The sequence below is a fragment of the Myotis nattereri genome, assembly GCF_964212035.1.
Source record: "Myotis nattereri genome assembly, chromosome: X".
Taxonomy (NCBI): Eukaryota; Metazoa; Chordata; class Mammalia; order Chiroptera; family Vespertilionidae; genus Myotis; species Myotis nattereri.
In genome coordinates this window covers 148,558,767-148,578,590 of record NC_138078.1, presented here as the reverse complement: position 1 = coordinate 148,578,590, position 19,824 = coordinate 148,558,767, and the positions used below count along the sequence as shown (strand labels likewise).

The 19,824-nt window shown below is 49.7% G+C and overlaps 2 protein-coding genes across 3 annotated transcripts in view; both read right to left on the bottom strand.

The window, feature by feature from the left end:
- The window catches only part of SYN1 (synapsin I), a 34,212-nt gene extending 28,438 nt beyond the window's left edge, over positions 1-5,774 (bottom strand). The window contains exon 1 of one of the 2 annotated variants that reach the window (XM_081081918.1): positions 5,169-5,774. In XM_081081918.1, coding sequence (XP_080938044.1) covers positions 5,169-5,545 — 377 coding nt within the window. In that variant the 5' untranslated portion in view covers positions 5,546-5,774. The remainder of the gene's footprint in view (positions 1-5,168) is intronic. The other variant, XM_081081919.1, reaches the window with a different exon arrangement.
- A 2,701-nt stretch (positions 5,775-8,475) lies between these two features.
- Positions 8,476-15,488, bottom strand: CFP (complement factor properdin). The gene is made up of 10 exons (XM_081081922.1): positions 15,317-15,488; positions 15,061-15,213; positions 14,824-14,974; positions 13,737-13,912; positions 13,092-13,262; positions 12,768-12,959; positions 12,404-12,577; positions 11,960-12,151; positions 11,699-11,810; positions 8,476-9,976 (listed from the first exon to the last, which is right to left on the bottom strand). The coding sequence occupies exons 1-10, from the start codon at positions 15,381-15,383 to the stop codon at positions 9,811-9,813; spliced, it is 1,554 nt and encodes a 517-aa protein (XP_080938048.1). The 5' UTR covers positions 15,384-15,488; the 3' UTR covers positions 8,476-9,810.
- Between the last annotated feature and the right edge of the window lie 4,336 nt (positions 15,489-19,824).

The window sequence follows — 19,824 nt, the reverse complement described above, 5'->3', positions numbered from 1 at the left end:
AAAGTAGAGTGGCCCAGCTTACCATCAATCTCAGTGATCCACTTTTGGAATGTGTGTCTCCTGTTTCCTCAGAGCTCTGCAAGGTTAGAGGTCCTGGTTCTCCAGGGGGGACACTACTACCAGGAGACACAGCAAGAATCCCATTACATTCTAAGTTTTGAGTGCTACCTGGACACTTCAGGTTTTGCATGCCAATGGACATGAAGAGGAGTCACTATCTGGGCAGGGGTACATGACCCTGATCATCAGAAGGGGCAGGGCTGGTGTTACAGTGGGGGCACGGAGGAACCTAGGTGATCTGCTTGGGTATCTGTTGGTATTCTTTGCTTAACTTTGATGATAAAGGGACAAAAATAGCAGCCACAGCCTAAAGAGAGCATGGGGACCAAGGGTTGAGAGATCTCTCAAGGATTAGGGAATGGATCATGCATCAGGTAAGCCACTAGGACCAAGAGAGGTTCCATCTGAGGGTGAGGGAAATTTAGAATGTATCGAAGAAGACAATGCATATCATTTATTTATGCTGCATTTATCAACTGTGGCAGTGGAGGCTGTATTTCATCCCACCAACCATGCTCTTTCAGGTTTCTCCCAGAAAACAAGGTCAATTACAATCCTGGAAATGCTGTTCTCAGATGGGGTGAACTTACTCTAAGAAGCAAGTGAATCTGAGTAGTACAAAGAGTAGACTGTGTGCTCCATCCAGATCCTCACCCCCCTCTCCTCAGGCCTTCCCATCTATCCCCCAGCTTCCTGGCACAGCTGTTGTTGAAGCCTCACAGTGCTGTCCCGCCCTGGGAATTGCCCTCTGTAGCACGAATTTGCCTTCCCCAAGATTGTTCCTCCTCCCAGGGGACAGCCTGTGGTTAATGATGGGCTGATGCAGGAATTCAGAAGCATGGCTACCTCAACTCCATTGGGGGTAACTCTAGAGTGTCCTCTCAGCTCCAGAGCTCCCCAGAGGATCATCTGAGACCTCTGTCATGGCTGCATCATAGCTCAACCTTTCCCTCTGCCAACTCTTGCTTCCCCTACACCTCCCCCGCAACAGGTGTTGTTCCTCAGAGCTCTCCCCAAGAAATCTGCACGCAAATCTCAGCCTCAAGATCTACTTCTAGGGAAGTCACATAAAAGAAGCCATGATAATAAATATAGTTTATATAACCCATTATATAAATATTTACATAATAACCCACCCCATATATGTAATACATATTATATAAGACACATATAATATGTTATACAGCAAACATAAAATAGGATGTCTTATATAATATATAACACAATATATGGCATTTTACATATTATGTGTAGATGGATCCAGAATGTATAGTAGAATGTGTTTAAATATACATATACTAGAGGCCCAGTGCATGAAATTCATGCATGGGCAGGGTCCCTAGGCCTGGCTGGCAATCAGGGCTGATCTGTGGGGTGACCAGAGAGGCGATGGTGGGGGGACCATGGCACCCACTTTGGCTGGCCTGGGGTCTGCGGGCTGGGGGCAGCTCTTGTGTTGAGTGTCTGCCCCCTGGTGGTCAGTACGCATCATAGCGACTAGTCATTCCAAAGTTCAGTCGATTTGCATATTAGACTTTTATTATATAGGGTAATTAGAATGAAAGTTTCAGTAAATAATTATCTTTACTATGTGCAATGGAGTCTGAAATTTCCTATTCTATTTTATTCCATTTCATGAAGAAAAGCACACACATATATGCATTATATACTATAAACCCATTATATAATGTATGTATTATATAGTATATGTCATATACAATATATGGCATATATTATTGATTATATTTCTTATTGGAGTAACAGTTTTACTAAATAATAGTGCAATATACTCTTTTATTTTCTATTTTCATTTTTCCTACTTCATGAAGCAAATGAAATGCTGGTCACAAGCCAATAAATAGGTGGCCCACAGTTTGGAAAACACTGGACTAAATTATCTCTAAAAAGGGTAGATGAGTCTCAACTTTAAATCACGGAGAACTCAAGACCCAAAAAGGAATGAGAGTGGTGAAGTTTGGCAGGAAAGGTGTCAGACTGTACTTAGGTGTATAATCCCGTAGAGTTTGCACAATTCCTCCTTTATTCGAAGCTGAGATCCCTAAAACTTGCATGAATGTCTGCAAGTTGGTGATACAGAGGTATCTGTTCCTCACACTGAGCCTGGTGTACCCAGGGTCTCTCTTTTTATTCATTCTGCTCCACCTATGGTAGATACCAAATAAATATTTGCTAGATTGACTGGAAGAAAAGACTAGAGCAGCTGCTGGGATAAAGGAGAGGTGGTTCTGGGATGCAGAAGGGGAAGAAAAGAATATTTCACTGAATTCAGCAGGTTCTCAATAAATGTTTGCTGGACAAATTAGAAGAAAAAAAGAGAAACATTAGAGTTGCGATTATGGACAGGGGAAAGGTCTTGTCAATATTCAATAGGTAATTAAGAAATGCTTGCTGGAATGAAGAAAAAAGCAGCAAAGCACCTGCCTGGAGGGTCAGAGTGAAGAAGGGAAGTCTGAAGGAGGGTGGTTAGCAATATTCAGAAGGGGCCTCATGAAGGTTTGTTGACGTCAATGGAGCAAATTTAGCCAGAAAGATGGCATCTGTGTGAGTGGGTGTTGGTGAAGGAATTACACCATGTGTTCAACAAATGCTTTATGGATTGTTGGAGAAAAGACTGGGAGGGCCTGTTGCAGGGATGGGAATGTGGCTGTTTGAACAGAATACAGTAAGAGATTAATAAATGACTTTTGGATTAATTGGGGAAAGGGGCAGTTGAGAAGATGGTTACTAAGTGGGGGAGGGGACCTGGCCAGAATGTAATAGGTGCACATTAAGAGCTTTCAGGATTGTGTAGTGTGGAAGGCAGGGTGAAGATTATTGAAAGGGGAATTAGGGCTACAAGAGGGGTAGGAGAAGGGGCATTGAATAAGGGGTTCTTAGAAGTATACAATAAGTGCTCATTAAAGAACTGCGGCATTAGAGGAAAAGAGAGAATCCAGTTTATGTTTAGGATTAGAGGGAAGAAGTGAAGGAGGGGTTGTCCTAGTATATAGTAGTGCTTAATAAATGCCTCCCACACTCTGACACATGAAAAGTATGCATTTAATATCTGTAGAATGAATAAATGGCTCTAAATAGAAAGGCTTCTGGGTAAGGGTTCCTGGGGGTGTGGTTATCTAACTAGTAAAGAACTGGTAATCAATAAATTTAGACTGAAGTAGACCCTTTGTGTGTGTGTGTGGGGGGGGGGGTAGCACTTGAGACAGGGGCAGAACTTCCACATTTGGAATGACCTTTATATAGTAGGCTCTCAATAAACGTTTAGTAGCTTAAATAGAAAGAAGATCCTTTGGGGTATCGACTTAAGAGTGAGAGAGGGAATCCCAAGGACATTGAAGGGAGTGGAAAGGGGGTAACCCTTAAAAATTGGGCTCTAGACTTATCAAATGAAGGACCCTGGAGAGAGGCTTTATGATCGGTGCAGGTTCTCCTAAGAGTAATGAAGGGAAATGTACTCCCTACACACAACAGGCACATCCTCCCTGCACACATACATGCTCACTGGATCCACTGGAAGAAAAGGACTTTGGGGAGGAGGTGTGAACATAGAGTATACAGAAGTGACTCCATACATGCTCTCATTGGAGGAAAAGGCCTTTGGGGGAAGGTGATTAGAATTGAGCACCTGGCACACAGGGAATAAATGCACACTGAATCCATTCAGGGAAAAGGTATTTGGGGAGGGAGGGCTAGGGATGGGCATATAATCACTGGATCATTGGAGAAAAATCTTTTGGGGAAGGGGAGTGGGGATCCTCCATCCATGGGGAGGAAAGACTTTTGTGGAGAAGGCACAGAATCAGGTGCACAGCAGGTGCTCCACAAATGCTTCAAGGAGTGACTAAAAAGATAAGGGCTCTGGAAAGAGGGATTGAAATGGTGCACACAGTGCCAGATATCTGATTACTGTATTAATTGGAGGCAAAGGCCTTTAGGGAGAGGGTCTAAGTTTGGATCATGCAGAAGGTGCTCAATACATGCACATTGAAGCCACTAGAAGAAAGGCATTGGGGAAAGGGTTTGGGGTAAACAGCAGGCACTCAATAAATGCTTGTTGAATACACTGGAAGAAAGAGTCTTTAGAGAAGGCCCACACAGTAGGCAGTTGATAAGTGCTAGATGGGTCTACGAAAGGAAGGGTCTTTGAAGGAGTAGCTGGAGGATGGGGGATAAAAGAGGCACTCAATAAATGCCTTCTAGATTCATTGTAGGAAAAGGATTTGGCGGAGAGTCTGAAGATATATCACACTCAGAAGGCTCAAAAAATGGTCATGGAACTCATTTGAAGAAAATGATACGTTTGAGAAAGGGGCTTGGGGATGGGGCATACATCAAGCACTTAATGGTTTCTAGATTCTTTGGAGAAATAGGCCCTTGGAGAGGCAGCCTGAGGTTGTGGGCACACAGGGGGCATTCAATAAAGGCTTACAAGATCCATTAAAGGCAACACCTTTGGTGAGAAACTGGGGTGGGATACACAGCAGGCACTCAATCAATGTTCACAGTTTAGGTGGTCTTCGAGGAGAGGGCTGGGTGGGCACATAACTCACTCTGGATATATATACTCACAAGATCTATTAGAGAAAAGACCTTAGGGCAAGGGTTGAGGGCACAAGATACATGTCAAGCTCTCAATGAATGTTCACAAAATTCATGGAAGCCAAAGGTCTTGGGGAAGGGCCCCCGTTGAGGTACACTGCAGGTACTTGATAAATGCTCAGAAGATTCATTAGAGGACAAGGCCTTTGGCGAGAGGGTTGGGGAGGGGGGCGCAAAGGCACATTAGGTTCTCAAATGTGCACAGGATACATTGAAGCCAAGGCTTTTGGGAAGGAGGTACACAACAGGTGCCTGATAACTGCTCCCTGTATAGATCAAGGAGGTCTTGGTGGTAGTGGTTGGGCGGGGGTGGCGGGGGCTGGCGGGGAGTAAGGGCGGGGCACACAGGAAGCACCCAGCATAATAATTTAAGAAAAAGGGTTTGGGTGAGGGGGTCAAGTGCTGGGCACGCAAGTGGTGCTCAATAATTGCTCGTCATGGAACCACCTGGGACCCAGGCCCGCAGGGAGACGTCCGCAGCAGTGGCTTACCAGTCGGTGTGGGGCTCATCGATGACCAGCAGCACCCTGGCGGCGGCGCCCCCACGGCCTGCGCCCCCAGAGCCGCCGCCCACCTGCTCGCTGAAGGTGGCGGCCGCGGCCGCAGTCGTCTGCTTGACTGCGTTGGACAGCGACGAGAAGAAGCCACCGCCTCCCGAGGATCCAGGGCTAGGGGCGGCGGGAGAGGCCACGGGGGCGGCCGAGGAGGCCCTCTCGGTAGTGGCAGTCGCGGGACCGGGCGTGGCTGCAGGGCTGGGGGCAGCAGGTGGCGGTGGGGGCGGCTGCGGGCGCTGCAGGTCTGTCATGTACCCATTTGGCAGATTGGCCATGAAGTTGCTGTCGGACAGCCGGCGCCGCAGGTAGTTCATGGCTGCGGCGCAGGGCAGGGGGTCCTAGCAGCAGTCTGGTCAGGAGCCGCGGGGGTGGACCGCGCGGGGCCCAGGAGCACAGCTGCGCTCTCACGCACGACGCGACTCTTCTGCTGCCCGCTGCAGACTGAGGCAGCGCTGAGTCGCCACCGCCGCAGCGCGGATGGTCGCGCCCGTGCCTCCCTATCTCGCGCCCTGCGTGGTGCAGTCCGGCTAAGCCGGCGGTAGCACGGACGCGACCAAGGCTACGGGGAAGGGGAGTTTGAGGAGGAATGACGAGTGACGTCAGCGCGCCTTCAGTGCTGGGGCGGCGGTGGCGCACGCCAGCAGGCGGGGGCGAAGGCGCTGTCCGCGGTGCTGAAGGGGGCAGTGCGCACGCGCCACGCCGCATCCTGTTCCCTTCCCCCCCATTCGATTGGGGATGCGCAATTTGGGAAGTGGGGGTGGGGTGGGTGCTTGTCGGGAGGGTTGGAGTGGGTGGTCAGGCAAGCCCCCTACCCCACTTCATTCTGGTCTTCACACCCAGTCGCACGCACATGCAGGACCCTCCGCAGATACTCCGTTTCCAGTGTTGATAGTCACCACAGAAGGCATGTGGGGGTGGCAATGGAGGCACACCCTGAGACACAAACGTAGAGAAATAACTAACTCCCTTAGGGCGAGGGGTGGGAGTAGCCCGCGGGGAGATCAGTTTGCCAGGTACACACAGGCTCAGCTAGGCAGAGAGGTGTGGGGGAGGCCTAGACATTAGGTGGAGGTGGACACTTGGGTGGGGTACACACCTGAGGGGAGGCTGGAGGCACACAGGGAATGACACGCATGTGGAAATACATGTAGACACACACAAAAGTAAGGAAACACACAAAGGCATAGAGAGAGAGAACACACATCAATCTAGGTATCTATACACACACACACACAAGCCCAGGATAACACATATGGGCATACATGCACACGTATACACTTACACATGCACACAGGCACCCCACCAACACACAGAGGATAAGGGAAACTCACACAAGTATGTATACCCAGACAAAACACATACCCACAGACAATGATGGACAAACCTAGATCAGCCACACACACATCTCCCGAACTCTAGCCCTGATATGTGTCCATCTATCCCCATCTACACACACACTGGGTCCGTACACCCCCAATCATTTGCCATGGGCACAACCAAAACCCACAATACCCACCTGGCATAATTAGTGTCCTTTGCACCACAGAGGCAAACCCAAACTAGGGTAGGGACACAGTAGGTGCCAAATGTTTGCCACATGAGCAAATGTCCTTTACTAGTATAGTCTGGACAGAGGTGGGTTGTGGAAGCCAGTCTGTCAGCTCCTATTAAGATCCTGATTACAATGAAAGTACAAATTCATTTTAAAAGAATAATTTGTTGATTGTACCCAATGCTTAACTGAGCTGTTTACATGTAGTCTTATCCAACCCTCACAACAATCCTATGGGGTGGTTATTATCATTTCCATTTTACACATGAAGGGACTCAATAATTCCAATTCATTCCTAAAGGGTCATGTGATCCATACATTTTTCTTTTTTTTAAGAATATGCCAGAAAGAGGTCCCAGTGTGGCTGCAACAAATTGATCAAGGGGGATTGTGGCAGAAAATGGGGTTGGAGAGGTTAGCAGGGACTGGATGGGCCATAGTGAGTGATGATGGTGGACCAAGTGAAGTAGGTAGAAGATATGGCAAGAAGCAGGCAGATGTGGTCTCCTCTGCCTGCAGGATTTTCAGGTGAATCATCTACTTATCCATGTGCCCATTCTTCATTCATTAATTCATTGGCTTGTTTAAACAACGTAGTAATGGTGTGGGGTCTGGAATCAGAGTGCCTGCCTTCAAACTAAAAATGATCTTGACTCACCTCTAAGGGTGGGGTGGGGAAGAGACAACCTCCACTTTTGCATGTGCTATGACTTCTGCCAGGAATGTCCCCTGCCCCTTCAAAGATCATCTTTGATCAAGGTCTTCAGGAAGTCCCCTCCCCCACGACTCAGATTCCATCTCCTCTTCCAATAGACTTCCACAGTCGTCAAGGCAAATATTTCCAAACAATCCTCTACTTCCTCCTCCATTCCAGCCAGCTTTGGTCTCACCTCCAGGCCTCTGCTTTGGCCATTCCTTGCCCCTCTCCCCTGGATGCCTTCTCTGCCATTTCAGATCCATTTTCTCCACTTTGGGGAGCTACCCAAGAATCAGGTTTATTTCCCAGTATTTCGAAGTATGTGGTCCCCAGTTTTTTGCTCAATAACTGGAGCAAACAAGTTGTGCTGGACATATGGTGCCCTCTCTGGGGAAAAGGAGCAGCTGCAGGTCTACAGACCTTTCTGGCTCCTTGGGAATCTGCCACCAGATTGCCTCTTCCCAGGGGCCCCATTTCTAGATTCCTAGTACTTGTAGACCCCAGCATCATTCCCTTTCTCCAGGTGGTTCAATTTCCAGAAATTAATTTTTTTATAGATTGTTTTACAGAAGAATGAAGATTCCCCCCAGAAGTATCTCAACTCCTTGAGACAGAGGTAAGGCTCTTCTGTACTGTCTCCATCGTCTCCAGCAGGAATTGAAAAGAAGTGGCTCCAAGAATGCTTTTTTTGTTGTTGTGTGTACCTCTGTTTATAACTCACACACACATATCCATGTTGCCCTCATGTGAATGCGTGCACATACACACCTCTATAACTTACATTGTTACAGTGCGCACACGGTTGGTTGTAACTTCACATTCACTGCACATCCACTCGACACATCCTTAATTTTTGCACAGACCCATAGGTCTGCATATCACACATACACAAAGATATGTGCCTCACACTACACACATACAAACTTACACTTTCTTGCAAACACAACCCTCTCTCACACTCTGTATTAGCAACCAGAACCCCTCATTTTGGCTTATTCCTCCCAAGATGATTATTTATCAACTTTGTCTTCATCCCAACCCATCAACTGGTCCATTTTACACAAGAGGAAATCAACCCAGAGAACTGAGTATCCTGACATACTCTGGGTGTCACAAATCTTCCATCTGAACCCTCCCTCACAGAGGTGCCCCTCCACTCACAGCACTGAGTCCTAAACTCAGCCCACTACCTTTCGTGTCTTTTTCCTCCTTGGTAAATGGGGAAAATAATACTGACACTCACACTTTCATTGTAGATTAAGTGAATTCATGCTATGGAGGCTTAAAATACTACCAGGCATAGAGCAAGTGCTCTCTAAGTATTAGCTGTTGCCATAATTATGATGATTCTTATGCTTTGTCTCATTACAAGGGCCCCAGCATTCATAAGTGTTAAATCAATGAGCAAGTGCTAAGGGTATTAATGTCTGGGTTTGTTCCCTTCACTGTGGAGACAGGTACCACTCCAACTCCCCTGCTTTCCTATACCCAACAGTATCCAGGACTATTGTTAGTATACAGTAGGTGTTGAGAAGTGTTGAATAAATGTCCAAAGGAAAGGGTCACTTACTCTGAGTCTGTTCCCTTGTTCAGATGTCCTCTCCTTCTACCAGCCCTCCTCCACCCCAGATGCCCGGACTTGATTCTAATATACAGTAGACACTAATAAGTGTTGAAGGAATGAACAAATGCTAACAGGAATATGTGTCTGCGTTTGGGCTCCTCTTGGCAGATGCTGACTCTAGCTTCTCTTTGCCCCCGCTCCAGCTTAGAGCACCTCATAGGCACTTCCTCCCCCTCCTCCAGAGCTATTTGTTGCCGCTAATTGTAGCCTTGGAGCTGGGCTGTTGGGAGTGGGTGGGTGCAGGTGCTGGTGCAGCGGGGCGCCACCCCAGCCCTGCCTCTGCTGTCTGCTGTTGTTTACCCGGGATTGATGTGGAATTTGCCAGCCCAGAGGCTCTGGTGGGTGGGAACCTAGAGAGCTTTAGGAGGTGGGGAGATGGATAACAAGCACACCAGCCAATCAGAAAGTGCCTGGCAGGGCGAGCAGCCAAACAGGAAACCCATAACATGGAGCTCTGCAGAAGGACATGCTGGGTGACCCCAGGCACTGGGGGGCAGGTGTGGGGGGCAGACACTGGGGCTTCAGCAGCAGTGAATGGATGGATACTTGCCTTCATTCCTGCCAAACTGGCCACAGTGGAAAATAGTTTTCCACAACAGGTCACTATGACATGCTGTGCCCTAGAAGATGCTATTGCCCCATTCTTGAGGAAGAGGCTGGTTTATTGAGGTCTGGGAAGCCAGAGGGTCAGAATGGAAGAGAGGTGTTAGAGCTCCTCATCCTCAGGGTCTTCGCAGGCAGGCGCGTGTAGACATGGCCGCTTCTCCTCCACCACCAACTTCTGCCCCTGTAGCAACTCGCACTTTGCCAATGGTGTCCCCCAGAAGGTCACATTCTTCTCACCTTGACCTTCCACGATGCTAATAGTGGGCCTGAAGCATTAGGGAGGGAATGGAGGGGAGAAGCTCAGGGAAGGCAAGAATGCATTCAACAAACTCTTATTGAGTGCATACTATGTGCCCAACACTATTTTTAACTGTGAGATATTGGGCAATTTCTTTACCTTCCCTGTGCCTCACTTTCTCTCATCTGAACAATGGGAATAATGGAAACAACAACAATAATAACACCCACTTCACTGGGCTAAGGATAAATAAGTTACAGAGTGGTGTCTGGTACACAGTAAGTGCTTAATAAATGCCAATGATTGTTACTAGTTGACATTAGCTACCTTCTCTTACATCCAAAACCCTTTACATTTCTCTCCCCACTGCCCACTGGAAAAACAAAACAAATGCTTTGCCCTAGCATTCAGGACCTTGTTGTTGTGCCCAAATCTCTGCCCCAAGGCATTGTCTGTCTCTTTTCCTCTTTATCCAGACTCAGTCTAGTGTCCAGAATGGTCTTTGCTTGGATTATTTCTCCCACTAAGCAAGCCCTCCATTCACTCACATCCTGATTTTCTCAATCACCCCTTTCTCCATTCATTCCCTCACTCTGTCAAGTCCTTCATGCCTCCACTTAACACCCCTAATGCATCTTTAGGACCCACTCTAAACCCCATAGCTAGAGACCACTTTCCAGATTGTACGCCTTCCATGAGATGGGAACAAGCCACTTAATCTAGTAGTTTGATGCACACTATCCTATATAATAAAAGGTTAATATGGAAATCGGCTGACCACCAGGGGGCAGATGCTCAATACAAGAGCTGCCCCCTGGTGGTCAGTGTGCTCCCATAGGGAGAGTGCTGCTCAGCCAGAACCCAGGCTGATGGCTGGCAAGCACAGCGGCAGTGGTGGGAGCCTCTCCCACCTCCGCGGCAGTCGGACACCCCCCGCCTCCAGGGCTCCTGGACTGAGAAAAGGTGCAGGCCGGGCTGAGGGACGCCCCCACCCCCTGCCCAGTGCACAAATGTTGTGCACCGGGCCTCTAGTGTGGAAATAAAAAGGGATGCGTGGGTATTTTAACCCTCTCCCACACCTGGGCTACCCTGGCCACCGGGAAATACTTTGAGTGACTGATCACCTGTGTCCAGGACTCTGTGTACACAGTCTTGATCCCTTTATGTCAGGGGAGGCCTGATCAGTTTCCTAGACCCAGGTTGAGGTGGCAGGCCCTTTCCCACATACCAAGCATTCCTCATATGCCTTCTATAGGGACCTGTCTACCTAAATCTCTTGGGAGATCCATGAGATCTGGGATGTGCGTGTCTGCAACTGTTGCCAAAAAGGCCTTAAAGTATCTGGGGGCAGTGAGACATTGAGTGAGACACTGAGCCACCCATGGAGGCATGGGTGACTGAAGGAGTAAGTGAATGGAGGCATGAGTGACTGAACAAGCCCATCAAAGCATGGGTAACAGAGAGCAGAGCAAATAGACACAGGGAAGACTAAGTGAATGGGGGAATGGCCGAGTGACTGAATGTGTGACTTACGGGCACAAAGGCTACTAACTCTCCCATCAATATCTTCTTTCTCAGCTTCTTCTTTAGTTTTCCCCACTTCCTGAAGCTGAGAAATGGCACTGGGCAAGGGAGGCATCTTAGGCTCAGTGGTAGAAGCCCTGGTTGGGGGTAGCTGACTCTCCTGCCCTGAACGCTGACATAGCGGTATCATTGCCCCTTCTTAGGCATACTCTGCCTCTTCACTCACGCGTAGTTGGGGAGATGGGCCTTGCAGAGGCGCTGGCGGGAGCGGGTGGGGCTGGGTCCACACGCAGGTGTGCACAACCCCCAGGTACTCCACTCTGACCATGAGCCGTCCACTGCAATGAGAAGAGGGAGTCAGAATTAGTGGTTTCAAGGGGTTAGTGAGAGAGAGGCTACAGGGACACGGGGTCCATGGCAGAGAGTCAGAAATCCCCATCGCTTCATGGGCTGCCCACCCTCTCAGCACAGTCTGGGGAGCACTCACACAAGCAGCGATGGATGTTGTAGCAGTACCGGATATCCTGTTGATCCCCAGCACAGCGAAGTCCAGTTAACTTGCGGCCAATGCAGTCCCTTACGCGTACCTGCTGGCCTTGGATCTCCTGACATCTGATTTGTGACATCTTCGGGCGGGTGCACGTGTCCCATTCCTGCCACGGCCCCCACTCTCCATTCACTGCAGAGACAGGGGTAGCAGGGGCTCGCACCAAAGAAGGGAGCCAGCAACGAAGTTTAAAGGAAGGGATGAGTGCTGGGGGGCAGAGTGGCGGTGATTAGTTCTGGGAATGGGTGATCGGAGGCGGAACTAAGGCATCAGGGCCAGGAGTGGAGGGATTTAAGGCAAGACCAAGGCATTAGCAGCAGGAACAGGGCAGCAGGGAAGGGTGGGGGGCTTAGGCATGGAAATGGTGCATCTTGAGGTGCTGACCAGGGCATCCCATGGCTGTGTTGCAGATGTGGGTCCGCGTGGCATCACCAGCACAGAAGGGGCCCCCGTGCTTGGGCACAGGGTTATTACATGTCCGTCGTTCCAAGGTCTGACCCAGGCCACAGGTCACCGGGCAGGGACTCACTGGGCCCCATGGCCCCCAGCCTCCAGCCACTGTTGGGGGGGAGAATAGGAGTGAGGAAAGGCCACTTCAATCTCCCTGCTTCAGCTCTTAGACCCTTGAGACAGACCATCCCCAAACAAAGAGGTACATGGTCACACGGTCTCAGATTTAGCCCATGAAATGGCAGAGCATCTGTGTCCGAATCAAGAGCAGAGTGTCAGAGGCCTTATCCCTATGTACCTGGGCAGGGTGGCAGGCCGCTGCAGCCCCGCTGCTCATACGCTAACCCTGAGCACGGCTTCCCAGGAGGCTTTGTGGAGGGCTCAGGCGCGGTACACGTGCGGCTCCGTCTTTCCATAGGTGCATTGGGGCCACCATGGCAGGTGCCTGAGCAGGGGCTCCAGGGGCCCCAAGCAGCCCAGGCTCCGTGTGCTGTGGGGAGGGGTAGAGAGAGGCCAAGTGAGGTCATGCACGCTGAAGTCCTCCTACACTGGCAGCTCCCTCCATAACCCTCAGAGCCACCCGGGGTGTCTGCACCCGTGCCCTGTGGTTGCCCTCACTCACTGGGGCAGACCTGCTTCGTGTCACAGGCCTCTGACTCCTGTGCCAATCCTGGGCAGGAGCCCCCACACTTGGGGGTGGGCTCATCACATTTTCGATGACGGGTCCGGGTCCCTTTGGAGCAGGTGACAGAGCAAGGTGTCCAGGGCCCCCACTTGGACCAGCCGCCCATCTCTGTGGGAGAGAAGAAAGGGGCACAGGATGGAGGTGGGGGGTGTCATTCAGGGGTGCTCGCTTCCTCTTGTAGCCCGCATCAGCTAATCCTGTCGCCACGTTCTCTGTCACACTTGGTTCACCATCATTGCTCATCTGGACTCTTTCAGTCACCTGCACATGGAACCCTCTGCTTCACCCCTCACCACAGTTTGTCTTCCTCCTGACAGAGAGGCGGTCACAACCCAAGTCAGATCACATTTCTCCCCTGCCCATAACCCATATCAATCAAAATAAAAGCCAACATCCTCACCCTGGCCCACTAGGATCAGGCTCCCTCTGACCTCACCTCCTACCACGATCCTCCAGGCACAATCTGCCTCCTCCTTATAGCCTCACACACATCAGTCATGATCCCACCCTCAGGGCTCTGTCCCGACTGTTCCCAGGGCTGGGGAACGGGCAGTGCGTGGCCGCCTTGCTGCTCCTCCTCACCAGGACAGCACTGCTGGTTCTCACAGGCCTGCAGCTGCCACTCCAGGGCCCCAGGCTGCTGCTTCTCTGGACACTGTCCACCCCAGCCTACGCAGCGCCGGTGCCGTAGCTGGGAGCCCTCAGTGCAGGTCATTGAGCAGGGGGTCCAGCTGGACCACGGTGACCACTTTGGGGACCTGCAGAGAGAAGCACATATGCCCCATCCATGAGCTGGCAAGGACAGTGTACAGGACTGGTGAGTGTGGGCAGGCACAGGCGGGGGTGTGGGAGAAATATGTGTGAAACAATGAGAGTACCTACCTCTTAAGGATATTGGGGGACTAAATGGGAAGATATGAGCATACAGTAAGTATTTAATAAATATCATTTACCTTCATGATCAGAGACCTGGAGCTACCCCTGGCAGCCCCCCAAGGACAGTACCAGGCATGCAGTAAGCAAATATAAGGACGAGGGGGCCCAGAACTGCTGTCAGAAACCCACTGGGCAACCACTGTGCAAACGGGAAGTGCTCAATGAATGTGAAGTTGTCATCATAATTAGGCCCCGGGAGCTGCCCTTAGAATTCTCCAAACTCTCCCGCCTCCATAACACATCTGTATACAGTAAGCACTCAATATAAGCTGTAGTCACAATTAGGGGACTTGAGCCACCTTCAGAAATACCTGGGCTGCACCCCACCCACCATGCTTCCAGTGTGCAGGAAATGCTCAGTACACGCAAGCTGTAGGAGTGGTTCTCAACCAGGGGTGATTTTGCAGCCCAGGGGACATTCAGCAATGTCTGGAGACATTTTGGTTATTGCGACTGCTGTGGGGAGTTGCTACTGGCACCTAATTAGAGGCCAGAGTTGCTACAAAACACCCTGCAATGCACAGGTCAGTCCTCCCCGCCACCCCGCCCCAACCAATAATAATTTTCTGGCCTCAAAAGTCCATAGAACCGAGGCTGAGAAACTCAGAGCTATGGTCATGATCAGGGCCTCAGAAACACCTTTGGGAACCCCAGAGAAGGAAAGAGTCCAGTTCTGGGTCACCCTGCACAGTCCTTCCGGCCCCCCCTCCCCCAAGCCCAGGGTCCCCCTCACCTGCATGGCTGACAGAGCTTGCTGCCAGGCTCCTGGAAGGCATAGGCAGCGTTGAGACAGCAGTCTTGCACACGGACACCTCCGCCCAGGAGGCCCTTGCACTTGCCTGAGGACTCCTCATACTGGGTGAAGCAGAGGACGGGCTCTGAGCCTGAACCAGGGTGGGGGGAGGAGGGATGGTCAGGGGTGTTACCGGTGGGCCCGGGCACCCTGGGCCAGCTAGGCTCACCCACTCACCTGTGGCCGGCAGGGTGAGAAGCAGCAGCAGTGGCGGCAGCAGCAGCCAGGTCTGCGCTGGGGTGGGCATGGTGAGCACTGAGTTCCCGCAGCCCCGCCTGGCTTTATGTGCGCTGGGAGTCAGTGGGAAAAGAGGAACCACGGGCAGGGGAACTGGGAGGGCAAAGGGCAGCAGTGGGGGGGGGGGAGGGCAGGACTTTTCAGTTCCCACCTCTCCCTTGTCACCTCTGCCTACGAGCCACCTTCCTCCACTCACCTCTCCTTACTTCTGGACTCACTCTCAGTCCTCCTGTTTTGTTTGTCACTGTATTCCCACACCCCATGCCCCACCTAGCAACCCTTCAGCACTCAATCAATGCTCTTTGAACAAATTCTAGTGAAGGGAAATGGAGCATTGGACTTTGGAGCAAGACCAACTTCCTAGTTGTGTAACCTTGGGCAAATCATTGGAACCTCTCTGAGTCTGTTTCTTTCTTTTTAAAAAAATATTTTTATTGATTTCAGAGAGGAAGGGAGAGGGAGAGAGAGAGAAACATCCATGATGAGAGAATCATTGATCAGCTGCCTCCTGCACACTCCCTATTGGGGATCGAGCCTGCAACCCGGGCATGTTCCCTTGACTGGAATCGAACTGTGACCTTCTGGTTCATAGGTCGATGCTCAACCACTGAGCCACTCAGGCCGGGCTGAGCCCTGTAAAATGCATACTTTCTACCATGGCAGGATCAGTCTCATGGCACCGGTGACCAAGGGTGAGGTGACTGCATGCTCAGGTTGTCCCTCCTCATAGGGTGGAGTGGGCATTGAGATTATTGCTTCATTCTGCATCCTGACTTAACCCACCATCCTCTTTCCTGAAAGAGAGGTCCCCTGTGGTCAGCACGGGGAAGGGAGTTCAGCTTAAGGGAAGTGAGAAAGGGAAGTGACAAGAGTGTGGGGAGGATGCAGGAGTGAATTGGAGATACCCAGTCTCAGGGGCACAGCTGGGGACACCTTCAGGGCCTGCGGAGGGGGTTGGGAGGGAACCAACCGGCCTGGTCATGTTCCAGCAGAGAAAGTTGGGTAGGTGACACCCCCCCTCCCTGAGCCTACATCATAGGGTTTGTTGCGAAGATTGGGAGCTAAGGTTTTTTCAAGTCCTTAACACAGTGCCTGGCATATAGTAGATGATCTGTTTGTTAAATACATTTATCCAACATTTACTGTGCACCTATTGGGTATCAGATGCTGTTCTTGGCACTGGGTGTAGCAAAGAATGACAGCCCCAAATCCTGGTCTTTAAGAGGCTTACACTCCAAAAGAAGACACAGATAATAAATGTCACTTCCCTCACAGAGGCCTTCCCCAAGTACCCTTTTTATATGGCACCCCAGTCACTCTCTAACCCAGTGGCTCTCAAACCTTAGTGTGCATCAGAATCATCCAGAAGGTTGATGAAATCATAGATGGCTAGGCTGCACCCGTTTGTTTTTTTAATGTGTTTTACTGATTTTTTTTTTTTTTTTTTTTTTACAGAGAGGAAGGGAGAGGGATAGAGTTAGAAACATCAATGGGAGAGAAACATCGATCAGCTGCCTCTTGCACACCCCCTACTGGGGATGTGCCCGCAACCCAGGTACATGCCCTTGACCGGAATTGAACCTTGGGACCCTTCAGTCCAAAGACAGATGCTCTATCCACTGTAGGTCTGGAGTCAAGAATGTGCATTAAAATTTTTTTTAAAAAAATCTTCACCCAAGGCTATCTTTCCACTGATTTTTAGAGAGAGTGGAAGAGAGAGGGAAAGAGAAAAATATTGATGTGAGAGAAACACATCAATTGGCTGCCTCCTGCACGTGCCCTGACCAGGGCCCGGGCCAGGGAGAAGCCTGTAACTGAGGTACGTGCCTTGACCGGAATTGAACCCAGGACCCTTCAGTCCGCAGGCCGACATTCTATCCACTGAGCCAAACCAGTTAGGGCAAAACACAAGAAACTTTTAAAGTCACCATAAGGTGTCTAAGAAAGGTAGCAAGGCCACGTCCTCTGCATTCAGAGGGAGAAATGCCATCCCCCAACTTAAAACAAAGTAAAAGAAGTTGATTTGGTCAAGGTTAACGTTAAAACAGAACTTTCTCAAGAATATTAATCTTGTTTTATGGGCGATAAGGTGTGTTGACATTGAGATGTACTCTGTTCCTTGGAACAGAAGCCTGTCTCAGAGAGTGTGCTTTGAACAAAGAGGGCTTGTTAGCATTCCAAGACTTCAGACAGCAGCGCTGTGTTAGCCTGTGAAAACAAATTCAAGAAACCTGTACTTCTGCTTTATCTAAGCACCCGTTGCCTTGGTAATAATGCCCTGGTAATAACTGATATTCCCTTTGTTTCTAAGCTGTATAAACATTCATAAAATTCCCTGTGGAGGGGTATCATCGGCGCTTTCATCTCTTCTTGTATGTTTGGGCAATAAAGTGACTGCAGATTTCTTATTTAAACAAAGAGGAAGTCTTGTCTCGGTAATTATTGCACTGCTACCTTGTATGATGTATGTATCTGTTTTGTTTGTGGCCCTCACTCAAATACCAGCTCCACAAGGGGAGGGATTTTTATTATTTAATCTTCACCTGAGGATATTTTTCCATTGATTTTTAGAGAGAGTGGAAGAGAGAGGGAACGACAGAAATACTGACATGAGAGACACACATCGATTGGCTACCTCTTGTATGGTAGGAGGAGGCTGCAATTGAGGTACATGCCCTTGACCAGAATTGAACCCGGAACCCTTCAGTCGGCAGGCCAATTGCTCTATCTACTGAGCCAAATCGGCTAAGGCAGTGGTCGGCAAACTGCGGCTCACAAGCCACATGCAGCTCTTTGGATCCTTGAGTGTGGCTCTTCCACAAAATACCAACTTCTGCGCATGGGCCACGAAGTTTCAATTGCACTGTACGTGTGTGCCCGCATGTGGTATTTTGTGGAAGAGCCACACTCAAGGGGCCAAAGAGCCGCGTGTGGCTCGAGAGCCGCAGTTTGCCGACCACTGGGCTAAGGCAAGGGTAGGGATTTTTGTCTCACATGCTAACTGCTGTGTCTGCAGGGCTTAATAAACATTTTTTGCTGAATGCGGAAATAAATGAAATAAACAAAACTTTAGAGATTCTGTGAAGTGCTAAGAGGAAGAGTCTGGGTTAGAGAGAAAAATGTGTGCATTAAGAGGGTTGGGGAATAAGCAGCGTCCCCAGGGCCCGGATTGGACCAGAGTTCCTGAGAAGAAGGAAGGGAACCCAGGTCAAGTCCCAGGGGGAAGTCCAGCATTTCAAGTTTGGGAGAACTGAGGGGAAATGGAGCATGGGGCTGAGGAGGAGGGGCCTGCGGAGAATGAGGACAAGCAAGAGAGGACTTTCCCATAGGCCTGGCTCGTTTGGTCTGTGTTCTCATGTGGTCGCATTCAGTCTGTCATTTTCCCTTACTATTTTTAGACATAGTCACACACGGTCCTGGATTTATGGCCTCTCCTGTAGTCTCTTGCAAACAGGCTCACATACATACTGGATCACGTGGCCTCTCAGACAGTCTCTCAGTCACTCACTCAAGGAGTAAGTTTCTGTCACCGATTCCCAGTTTTATGACTGTCTCCTACTAACAATTCATACACACGATCATATCTTTTTGTTGCTGTTAATCCTCACCAGAGAATATATTTTCCATTGACGTTTTAAAATATATTTTTATTGATTTCAGAGAGGAAGGGAGAGGGAGAGAGACATAGAAACAGCAATGATGAGAGAGAATCATTGATCCACTGCCTCCTGCATGCCCCACACTGGGGATCGAGCCCGCAACTCAGGCATGTGCCCTGACCAGGAATTGAACCTGGGACCTTTCAGTGCATGGGCTGACGCTCTAACCACTGAGCAACCGGCCAGGGCCACGATCATGCCTTATAGCCTGTCTCATTTGGCCAATATGACCAATATTTACTCACACCGGTCAGTTTCCCACATGCAACAGAGTCAGACCTATTGATAAGATGTTTCAACCACAAAGGCCGCCACTGGCTTCTCATGAAGTTTCTTCACATACACAAAACCACCCTCTCCTACCTCTTCACACTCACGACCCCACAGTCTCTGATTATAGCTCAGAGTCTCACACACATACATAATCACACAGTACCTCAGACATTGTCTGCCGCCTTGTCTCACATTTCTTCTCAAGCAGCTTCCAACATACCAGTGTTTGATTAACAGCCTTTAAGAAAGTCTCTTGCAAAGTTTTACACATGCCCATGCAATCGGCTTCTCAGACACTGCCTCAGTCACTCATTCAGTGTCGGCATCACTTTCCCTCGGTCAGTTTCTGACATCTGTGCTCACTAATTCACAATTGGTACTAGGCTCTCAATAAGCCTTAGACACACAGTCTCTCATGGCCTGTCTCAGCCATTTACACCATCATTTTCATCAGTCAGCTTATCATATACATTCACATATAATTATAGCTTTGCTGGTTTCTTTTTTAAAATCTTTGTTTTAAATCCTCACCTGAAGATATTTTTTCCCCATTGATTTTCTAGAGAGTGGAAGAGGGGAAGAAGCAGGGAGAGGAACATTGATGTGAGAGGTGCATTGATTGGTGCCTCCTGCACACACACCTGCCAGGGCTGGGGAACCTGCAACTGAGGTGTGTGCCCTTGACTGGGAATGAACCCGTGACCCTTTGGTCTGTGGGCCAACACTCTAACCACTGAGAAAACTGGTCAGGGCTTTGCTGGTTTCTTGTACA